Source organism: Ceratosolen solmsi, unplaced genomic scaffold, assembly GCF_000503995.2.
Source record: "Ceratosolen solmsi marchali unplaced genomic scaffold, CerSol_1.0 scaffold28, whole genome shotgun sequence".
Lineage (NCBI taxonomy): Eukaryota > Metazoa > Arthropoda > Insecta > Hymenoptera > Agaonidae > Ceratosolen > Ceratosolen solmsi.
In genome coordinates this window covers 4,366,114-4,378,349 of record NW_011948429.1, presented here as the reverse complement: position 1 = coordinate 4,378,349, position 12,236 = coordinate 4,366,114, and the positions used below count along the sequence as shown (strand labels likewise).

Below are 12,236 nucleotides of genomic sequence, written 5' to 3'. Positions count from 1 at the left end.
TAAAATGAACTACGACAGAACAACACTGATATGTATTGTCATGAATGGCGTCGTGCTTAAGCAAGGCTAAGTTATCACTGATATTAACAAGTTTTTGTTTGATAATTTGATAATGGTTACGCGATACTATTTTTGCTGAAAATTAGATAGTTTTAGTATAAATCTGATCATTTTTTAACCACTAAAACAAGCAAAACATAAGAACAAATATTTAACGTTGGCCATATAAGATGTCTTTTTTTTTCTTTTTTTTTTTTTTTTTTAACAATCTAACGATAATTACCGAATGATGATTCTGCAATTAGCAAACAATTTTTAAAAATTTTCCCTTCTTTTATTATTGCTTGACTTAGCAAAACAGTCAAACCTTCTGCCATTCTGAATATCTTCTCGATCTTTCTCAATATATTTATAATACTTATACAGTCATAATTGTGATATAACATTATCAACGATAATATAATATAAAATTTAGAAATCATTTGCCTTTTAATTTTTAACTCATAACGTTTTTAAAAGATGATAGTATAACTTAAAACAAATTTCAAATAAAATTAATCAATATTTTAGTGAAAATGAAAGTAATCGTTCCTGTAGTTATGTCCTTATGGTATTTTTTGTCAAGTATTATCCACATACACGCTGATATTCTTGAAAGTATAAACGTTGTACCGAAAGGATATAATAATTTACGAAAAAGACAAGATTATTTCGGATATTTGAAGCAATGCAGTATTTTACAATTTTGGGATAAACAGATTGGACAAGTAAATGTTCTTGCTTTCTTCGATTCATCGAAGCAGTTTAGTCATGGACAAGCATCTATGTAAGTACAAAATATTTATAGAATTGGATTTTATAAACTTACCAACACATTCATTAAAAGCTCGTTACTCGTTAAGTAAATTATATAGATACTTTGCTTAAAATTACTTTTTTTTTGTTATTACTATGAAAATTAACACGAATGAAAATTGTATAAAAATTAGTTTCTAAAAAAATTAATAATTAATATGACATAGTTGTTAACCATCCATTTTTAGATATTTAATGGAATAACAATAATAATAATAATAATAATAATAATAATAATAATAATAATAATATGAACAATGGTATCAATTAATTATATAATCATTATTATAAATAGTTTGTTAAAATTATATACTTGCCAGTAATGTAATAAAAATCATAAGTAAGTAAATTATTACTACACATTCGTAATTTCGTGCATGCTGAATACTAATTTGAACAAAAACAATTTCTTGGCCTTACAATAGACTCATTTATAAAATATTCATTAAGGTTAAAAATATTGAAGCAACGTTTCAAAAAAACGGGTTTGGACAACATTCAATTTTTCGCGATAAACGCTGTACAGGAAGCATCAACTCAAAACATCGATAGAGCAGAAATTCAATTAGAAGATGAGCCGTGGAAACAGATTTTACCAAGCGAATCCGATGGGCTTCCTCCTATCACTGGATCACCCGAAGCACTGATCGAAGAACTCGGCCCTGACGTATATTTTATTCAAGACACAGTCGAGCTACAAATTTGGTTAAAACTCAAAGCTTTTCCAGATCAAATTCTCGTTATCGATCGGTGAATATATGTACAATTAATTATTTACATTACCTCTGCCTATTACCATATCACATGTTAGAACAATGCATAAATGTTTATTAACTCAAAAATCTTGAATCTGTAATATTCTCAAATATTTATACCATTAAGATTTATGAATATTTTTGATCGATATTTAGTGGTACGATAACGATATCTGTATATAAACCATAGAGATTTTAGATTCTAAATTAAGATCATTAATATATATTTTTCATAATATTATATTATCATATGGTTAAAAAAAAAATGATATAATTTTATTGTATATTACTTATTAATTAAATTATACAATATGCATGCGCAAATGTGATAATTTTATGCCTATGACTGTACAAAGTGACGCATTAAACGTGACTGGTTTTTTTTTTATCTTAATGAGTTTCATTTTTATTTATATAAAAGCTATTTTAAATAATTATATTTATATTACATTGTTTTAAAATATTTAATTAAAAATAATTTTATTAACAGCAATATTGTGGGTGAACTTGAAAGTATACATAAAGTTTACATACTATACATTTCGATTTATGAAAATATTAATGACGTAATTATAGCAATAAATTGATCATAATAATAAATAGTATTATTAATTATTCGATATTAATGATAATTACATAATTCGTTAGTAATAATTAAATAATAGATAATTCATTATTATTATTATTATTATTATTATTATTAACGATAGTTATATAAAATATAATATTATGTAATTATTATATTAATAATCATCAATACTATTTTTAATGGCTCTGTGCTTTTATTGATAAAATATAGACTTATAATTGCATCAAATTTATTATTTTATGGACTGGACTTAAGAAAAATTAAAGACGATATTTACGATTGGTTAGGTCACGGCCTCAGATTTCTGAAATTTAATCATCAGAGAGTATCATATCTCATTATTAGATTAATTTCACGTAATATTGAAGATATAATTAGTGGTCTAATTGTCAGAAAGAATGCTTATGCAAGTGTAGCTGCAATTGAAAAATTAGTCTAATTGTTCTAAAAATACTCTTTTGCATACTCTATTCTTTAAACATATATTTTAAGACATCGCTTGTAAATGTCATAAAAAAATTCTTGTAACAAATTTGCGCCACACTTATGCATTTTTATATACAAAAGTATATATTTCATCGATGAAAGTCACAATTAACAGATGATTTTGTGAGAGATAACTTTATAACCACCTTATTAAATCGTTATGATTGATATTTCTTCAAGATATATTACATTTAACCTGTTTTATCAAATGAAAAATGTAATTAATCAATAAATTATATTTATAACACGTTTATTACATTTTGCAGATGTGGAAGATTGACCTATGAAGTTATCGTACCTTGGAGCATATTACATTTCCCGTATGTCAAGGCAGCTATTCTTTCTACCTATAATGACGAACCCTGCGGATACTGCCAGGTTGTATGCTTATGAAATTCTAAATGGTTGCTCATATTTAATAATAAAGACAAAATTAATAATTTAAAGAAGCGATATATTTCAAATTTCAATTGATTTATACAAATACATAACAGGACTATGAGTAAATATGCAATCAACGTGTAAGGATTTAATGAAAAGTTTACAAATTTTAAAAGTTAATCATTTATAAATTAGTTGTTCATTCGATGTCTATTTTATAATTTGAATTAATTTTTTTTTGCTTGTATATATAAATATTTATAGCAATTATAGTTTATGTATGATTGATTGTGAAATTTATTAGTTCGGAATAAAATTGATTTTATATTGATAGAACAAGACAATTAAAATTTTAGTTTATTAAAGATAAATATTAGAATGAACAAAGAATATTTTTCTCAAATGTACTTATTTTTTCTTGCTTCTATTAATAGATTAATGAAATCGTATACTGTTTAAACTCAGCTCTGTTCCACCAAAAATAATAAATGGAAATAATTATACTGTTTAATATAATAGAACAACAAATAATATCCTACTTTTATTCAATATATTCTTAAATTATTAAATCGAATTATTATTTTATGTTGCGGAAAATTATATATATATATTTATATATGATGCGTTGGTATACGAGTTTCTTTTCTATTTTTTTTTTTTGTTAAAAAATTAAAATATTACATACAATGAAAATTACATTAATAATATTTAAATTTTATACCAAAAAATACTGACTCATCGTATGTGCTTCTAATTTTTATAATTATCATAAGAATATATGAACTTTAAATTATAATTAACTGTAAATTTAAATCTATTCTGGATCTAATCTAATCTAAATTTAAATATCAATTATATAATATAATATCGGAAAATCAAACATAAGGATATAATAGAACATATTATTCAAGCTCGTTTAAACTATCTTTATAAGATGTCGATAATCTATGATATTTTCAATACAGTCTAGCTCGTTACATTTTCGTTTTTTAAATGAAATGTATTAAAATTTCCGATAATATTTGTAATTTAAAAATTATCGAAATATTAGTAATCTTATTTATACAAATATTTATACTACTTTATACTGTTCGGGTAATTGTTTGTTTAAATAACATAATGTTAAACATTAATGTAACATTTTCATGCATATAAATGTATGTACATTTAAAATTGAAAATATGATTTATTGATCCAATATAATTGAAATGGTTAGATTTTAATTATTAACATGTAGTATTCTTTTACTTTTTATATTAAAAATTGAATGTATATTGAATTGTATTTTAATAAGTTCGTGCTAAATTTAAATTTTAAATTTACAATAAAATGCTACAAAGTTATAATGAAATATTAAAAATCAGTTATCATTTAAATATTATTTTATTGAACATGATTTATGGATATGTAAAATAGTTTGTCACTTTAAATATTTTTTAATTAAATACAAAAATATTTTGAAAAAAAATTTTGTGTTTAATCAATATGATAATAATTGCAAATGTCCGTTAATGACGAAAAAATCACAAAAAGATAATTATTTCAAACGAAAGCTTTAGTAGAAGTATTATTTTACACTTCATTATTTTTGAATTTATATCTTATAAAATATTTTTGCGCGCGCGCGCGTGTGCGTGCGTGCGTGCGTGCGTGTGCGTGCGTGCGTGCGTGTGCGCGTGTGTGTGCGTGAATGGATGAACGCATGCATGCATTGTGCATGGATGCATACATCGATATATGTTTGAATACAATATATATGGCACACGTGAAACCATGTGCACGCATCCTGATACACAAATCGTTCATAGTATCCATTATCATAATATTTAATATGCGATCTTATGCTGACTTGAATAGAAAACCAATACATAGTTATATATGATAATAAATTTAAAAAAAAAATTATTACAGTATTGATAAATATTTCTCGTATATGCTTTACAAACAATTATTAGCCAATCATTCTATCTTTATAACTTTAAAAATATATAAATATGAAAATCAATTAACTTATCAATAATTACTATTGTAAAAATATTAATACATCGATTCATTTATTATAATGTATTGTATAATATACTGTAATAGTTTCAGAGTTCCGTGTTAGACGCAACGCTGAAAAATAATGAAGTAACATCAACGACCGATAAATCATTAATATATAATGATTTCACTAAAAATTTCGATACTTCAGAAATGGCAGAAAAATCATTAACATCAAGTACTGAGAATAAAAATATGTTTTCCACATTACAAGAAACATCAACGTTAATTATTCAAGATGAGAACAATAGTACTCCATTGTCAATTACCATTCAAGATAAATACGATGATCCGATCTCATTATTAGATAAATCATCGGCATCATTTTTTCAAAATGAAAATAATTATACACCAGTTAACACGGATGAATTATCATTAGGAATTACCCAGACAGAAGATATTTCAACTTATGAAACTAGTCCTGATTACAATTTTGGAACCTCAAACTCCAACGATGATTTATTAAATCCCATCAGCAATGAATACACTGATCAAGATTCGAATTTTGAATCAACAACAGAAAATTTAAACACTGTCACAATAACGGTAACAAACATGATTAAAAAATTATTACTGCAACTTGAATAGTTTATAATTTTATATTAATAAATATTATTGAAGCTCTACTTCAAAATTATTATAGAGCTTTATTGATCGATTGATAAATGAATTTTATATCTTACAAATTTTATATTAAAAGTATTCATAATAAAAATATTAGTTTATACTTTACAGTATATTAATAATGTATATTAATTATATTCATTCTTAATTTTATAAAAATTAGTCTCATTATTTCTATGTCATCGAAAGAAAATAATTATTTTAAATTATAAAACGAAAATAAATTGTAAATTTACTTAAAACATTAAAATTAAATATAACGCAACCATATATACTTTAAATTTACATTTATGAAATAATAATAGTAATGTACTAATGCAACAAAAGTTTAGGTAACTTAAAAAATTAAATTATAATTTGTAATTTTGCTATAGGAATCAGAAATTCCAACAACAATGCAAATAGAAAAAATGAATCTAAACAACATAACTGAAAATGAAAATCAGAGTATTAATTATATTTTACAAACTCGATCATCAAATGGCCGTTCTGTATTATCTAATGGATTGCAAAATCATCTAGAAACTATGGAAAGGAATAGGTAATGTAAAACAAATTATAATAAGTGATATAATGACTAACTAAATATTAATATAATAATGCGAAGATAATGAACTTTTTTTTCTTAAAAGTTTCTACACTAAATTCAGATTCACAAATTCTTAATTTATGATTTTCACATAAAAAAAAATTAATATATACATATATTTATTTATTTATTTATTAATATAAATAATAAATATTATTTAATAACCAAACCCAAATAAATATTCATCAATTTTCAAGAAAAGAATACGTGTAAATTCATAAGCTTTTAAATACAAAGTTAAGAAAAAGTAGTAGATATATATATATATATATATATATATATATATAAATAGATTTTTTTTTTAATAACATTTTAAGTTCCATAAGATTACATACTATTGTTGTACAATTTTATTTACGAAAAAATCTTGTTTTAAAAAACTTCTTAATTCGTAAATGTTTAAAAAATTTCTATTGCATTATAAACAAAGTTCAAATCAAGTTTTGCTGTTTTGAATCTTTAAATTTTGTATAATGAATATATTGGTTATTGTAATACAACCATTATATTATAATGTAATTTTATACGTTTATCAAAGCATTATATGTTCAAACAAAGCAACAATAAGAATATCAATATTTTAATAATATGATGTTAAAATATTTTATAAATTTTTCTTTTGTTGTTAACGTCTAACTATTAATGGGTAACGCCACTCTAATTACTTAAAAATTAAATAAACTATTAAGTTTTTTAGCAACATAATTAGAAACAGGGAAAGTTATTTTATGTCTCTGAAATTTATATACTTAAATGAATGTCAAATTTTGTTCGATAATTTGTTTTCAAAATATTGTTATTACGGTTCAAATATTTCACATGGTTGACACTATTATATTGGACATGTTTCTTAATCAATTTTACAAGTAAAACAAAAAAATGAACAATTTTTCAGCTTTAAATATGCACTGTTATAGAAATATATTCGAAAATAAAAAAAATATTTACTTAAATAATATACTTTTAAAAAAATAAATAAAACTTTCATTATATTGGTTATGCATTGATTTAATTTATTAAAAAGCTTTCTTATACTTTGTCAAGAAATTTTAATTCTCAATATAAATTAAAATTTTAATATGATTCGTTAAGAAGAACTTGGGTAGGATTTTTAATAATTTTAAAGAAATTTAATTGCATAAATATACATAAAATTCTTTATCATATAGTATATACATTGCACTGTTTAGTCTCAGATTGCAGATATGAGGTAAGAAATATTTTACTCGTCATAATCGTTGCTCTAATATTTCTATACACTCTCGGGCACCTTTAAAGCTGAAAAGTCGAATTTTTAAACAGATTCTGGAGTGGTATTACTCATTAAAAAATAACTAGATTTACGAATAGGTTTTAATGGGCAAACGTACGTTTAAATCATAGTAAATTGAATGGTGAAGATAATTTACTCGATGCAGACTCGATGCCTATACGCATAATAATGCGCGCTCCTCATGTTGATGAATTAAATGATCAAACGATGAAATCGCATGAATATCTTGTATTAAAAACTGGTTTGTCAAACTACCATGGTCACCTAGAGCCACAAGAAGAAAATGAATCGAATTTAGCAAATGATAAGAGCCAATTTAATATCTTGTCACATGAGAAATCTGAAATAGTTAAAAGAACCTTTGGTAAAGATGAAAGTCCCGGATTATATGGCGAGGTGGCTGATTACTGGCAAAACTTTAGCAACGAACAGATTCATGAAAATCTACAGTTTACTATGGCCAATATTGATCAGGTATGAAACTATAATATAATTTGGTTGAGATTGCATAAATTCAAAACAATTATTGTTAAAAAATGTGCCTAAAGATAGAGGAAGCTCTATCAATCGTTATGTTCACTTTTTATTTTATTTAATAATTAATATAATGTTTTCTCTAATATTTTCAACCTTTAAACAACAAAGAGTCAGTGAAATATAAGAATCTCATCAATACATAGGATAATATAAAAATTATTAATTCAATATAGTAAACAATATTTGAAAAAAAAATTTTTAATTATTTTCGATGATAATTATACGCGCGCTTGTCACTATGATGCAAGTAAAGTAAAGTAACATAGATACAAAATATAATTTCTTATTTAGTTAAGCATATATAATACTTTTAATAAAATTTTATACTTCTAAAAACATACTATTTGACCAATTATTTTAAGTTTTCAATTAAAAATGAATGAATTTTTAAATAAATTATGTTTGTCAGAGTGTGGAAAATCAAGATACGACTTTTATGGAATATGATGCATTGATACCAACTGAATTATCTATAAATAATGAAAGAAAAGAGAATGTGGAAAATATATATAAGAGTTCGAACGTCACACCTACGAAAGAAGCAGAACTTATTGGTGAAAAAATTGATGACGAAACAATGTACTTTAATAAAGAAGATGACATAGTCGATGAAGAAGCTAAAAGTAAATTGATAGCACATTACAGTAAATTATTGCCATGGTTATATTATGACTTATCTAAATAACAATAATTTAATTTATTTGATATTATAATAAAAATAATATATATTTATAATAACTTTTAAGATAAATTTACATTAGATTAATTTTTATAAAATGAAAATTCTATTACATTAAGATTTACAAATTTTATAAAATAAAATTAATTATATAATTGTATAATTAATTCAAAAAAAAATTATTTTATCCTTTATATAAAAATTATTTTCCCTTAAATCGATGTATTAATAATCACCAATTATATTTTATATGCCTTTTTAAAAGGTGTTCTATATAATAATATATAATACATTACATAGATTTATTATCCATATTAAGTGTACTATTATTACTAGTACAGTTACTATTACTATTATAATTATTGGAAGAACTGCTTGAGCTGTTACTACTTGTAGTTGAACTGCTTGAGGAAGAGTCTGAGTCCGAATCCGAATCACTATCGGTAGTAAGGGGGGAAATACGGTTATCTGAACTAAAGAGAAAAACAAAAATAAAAGTTGAATTGAATTGAATTCAATGCACTTCAGAATTATGTTCTATATCGAATTTATATTTACATACGTTTTATTATCATTACTGATAATGAGTTTTTCTAAGTCATTAGGTAAAGTATATAATTCATTTTCAATAACTAAATCTTCATTCTGTACCATGTAAATTGCTTCTTCGATTTTCGTGAGATCTAAATCTAATTCTTCTTTTGTTGGAATTATCTATAATAAAGATTTTAGATTTAAAAAATACCATAATAATTTCTATAAAATATTATACACAGAAAATTGAACATACATTTTCTAATAACAAATTCAGTTCTTCTATTCTGTAATTTTGAACATGTTGTAACCAGATTAAGTAATCTTGAATATATAGCTGATTCAATATATATCTCGGTTCATAAGAATTATTAAAAAGTTTATAAATTTCACAAAAACGCTTTAATATATACTTTTTACCTACAAAATTATTAGATGAATATCAAAGCATATAAGTAAAATAATGATAATTCAAAAAATTAGATTTCTATATTTACCTAATTTAATTACTTTTTTAACATCTTGAAAAACTCTTATTGCAAGATCCCAATTTCTAATTAAGGGGTAACATAAAGATCGTCTTATACAGCTCAATATTACATCATTCATATTAGAAAAATTCTAAATAAAAAGATTGTCAAATGTACTATAAGAATAAAAAATATTAAACTAAATAAGTAAATAATTATACCTGAAACCAAGATAAAGTTGAACTAAGTTTGTTTATAGTCCAACAACTTTCTACAGTATTTTCTCCAAGTGTTGTTCGACAATTATAACAACTTGCAAACAATATATCAACCATACTAAAGAGTGCTATCTTCATCTCATTGTCATCTAATAAATATTCTTTGTTTGGCAGTTCTTTAAGTATATCTTTTTCAGTATCGTTAAAACTTATATCTGCTTGAACAAGCTTTTCCCATTCACATTCATATGACAAATAAAGTTCAAGACAATCAGTTTCCACAAAATCAGCCATATAATGCTGTTCGTTAAAACTTTTGATTTCATCGTTTTCACGTAATTTTTTGCGATCTTCTACTAAAGTTTTATCGGGTAACGGTAGATCAATGATTTCTTTAATCCATGCATTCTAAACAAATAATACTATTCAATATTCTAAATAAAATTGATGAATTACATGAAATTTAATTAAAAGCATTATGTAAAATTATGAATAGTGTCACCTAATCGTTTAAATTCTCTATCCGCTTAATAAATTATGACTTGAACAGTAAATTAATCGATATAAAATAATTAAATAAAAATCACATTAAATTTTAAAGTTTTTTTACTTTGCAGTATCAATGAACTTGAGTTTATAAAAACTTAGATTTCTAAACTTGAAGAATTTCCAATATGAAATTTGTAATAATAATTGGTAATTTTATAAGTCATCGAAACTATAATTAATTTTCTCAATTTACTAACTTCAAAAGCAGATAAGGCTCCAGAAATTTTATTAGCAAATCCATATTTGGGAGACTGTAGCGAGTAAATGTCTTCTGATACAGGAATTTGTTTAGTATACCATTCATCCCCATTATCATTTATATTATTAGTATCATCCTTATCTTCATTGCTTTCATTTTCTTTATCAACATACTCATTAGTGGTCACACAAGGATTACCTAATACCGCAAATTATAGAATTTAATAATAAATATAAGAATAGCAGATGTTATAAAAAAACCATTATTAAAATTTTATCAATATGTAAGTAAATACACGTACTAATCACTTCAATGACAGGTACAATATTTTTTTGCTTTTTTGAAGGTGCTAATAAAGTTGTTATCATATCTAAATTTTCAAAATATTCTCCTTTATGAACTTTGGATAATTTTAACTTGAAATCTCCTTTTTCACAATCATAATCACCAGTTGATGCATCAGTTTCCTCAATCTCTCCAGGCAAATTTAATCTAAATGAAAGATTGAAATTTGAATTTATAAATTTCAAAATAAATAATGAATATTTATAATGACATTGTACCTTAAATAATACGGAGTAGAATAAAATCTAAAATCCGTTCCATCAATATGAATTACAGTATCTTTGATATTTGCATATGGTGCATGAATAACAATAGTAAGTTCATCTTCTGTTTGTGACAATTCAAATCGTGGAGTTAACATTTTACACGAATGACATCTAATTAAAACTATTTAAATTGTATATACTATTATTCTAACTTTTAAAATAGCTTAGACGCATGTATACTGTTCAATGTTCATTCATGTTATTTCAATGTAATTCAGATATATCACTAGAATTATTTAATTTATAGCAAATTTTATACAGCGAATACAACGAAAATGAGGTGTATCGAATATTTTTATTTTACCAAATGTTTATATTATTTCAACATATACTTGTATGATCCATTGAATGGATTTTTTCCTAATTCTAATCTCTATCTAGTAAGCGATCATAATTCGGAATATGGAACATGAAAAATGTTTTCGTATACAATATTGGGACGTTTATATTAGGTTATGGTTACAAAACCGTATTCCTCTACTTCAAAATAACCTTTAATCTTATATTTTGAATTAAATCGGAAAGCATATTAAAAATTTTCTTATATTAGAGATTAATAATGTTAGAAAACTGTAATTTTAATATATACTAATTATTATTTAATTAATTAAATATCGTATTATTTTACAAATCTTTATTTCGATCAATAATTTACACTTTATTTTATAATAATAATAACTGTTGCGTGAACTGAATATTAGTCATTTCTGTCATTAAATTTTTTTTTAATTTTGATTGACTGTACGAGTTCAATAACAACTATTTATTGATTAATTATATTAGGTATTCTGAATTTATTTATTTATAAATATATACCAAATTTATATTCTTGTATTTCTTCCTT

The 12,236-nt window shown here is 23.5% G+C and overlaps 2 protein-coding genes across 2 annotated transcripts in view; one reads left to right on the top strand and one right to left on the bottom strand.

Annotated features, from left to right (window-relative positions):
- LOC105363878 (uncharacterized) overlaps window positions 1-8,817 on the top strand; it is a 12,519-nt gene extending 3,702 nt beyond the window's left edge. The window contains exons 2-7 of the mRNA XM_011501681.1: window positions 571-826; window positions 1,306-1,605; window positions 2,952-3,063; window positions 6,108-6,274; window positions 7,679-8,069; window positions 8,542-8,817. Coding sequence (XP_011499983.1) covers window positions 571-826; window positions 1,306-1,605; window positions 2,952-3,063; window positions 6,108-6,274; window positions 7,679-8,069; window positions 8,542-8,817 — 1,502 coding nt within the window. The remainder of the gene's footprint in view (window positions 1-570; window positions 827-1,305; window positions 1,606-2,951; window positions 3,064-6,107; window positions 6,275-7,678; window positions 8,070-8,541) is intronic.
- A 301-nt stretch (window positions 8,818-9,118) lies between these two features.
- LOC105363808 (protein SHQ1 homolog) lies at window positions 9,119-11,717 on the bottom strand (the record flags this gene model as incomplete). Its single annotated transcript, XM_011501600.1, has 8 exons — window positions 11,345-11,717; window positions 11,083-11,273; window positions 10,780-10,979; window positions 10,037-10,441; window positions 9,843-9,966; window positions 9,602-9,765; window positions 9,355-9,525; window positions 9,119-9,274 (listed from the first exon to the last, which is right to left on the bottom strand). Coding segments are annotated over exons 1-8 (1,554 nt in total), but the record flags the coding sequence as incomplete, so codon positions are not given.
- Window positions 11,718-12,236: the final 519 nt, after the last annotated feature.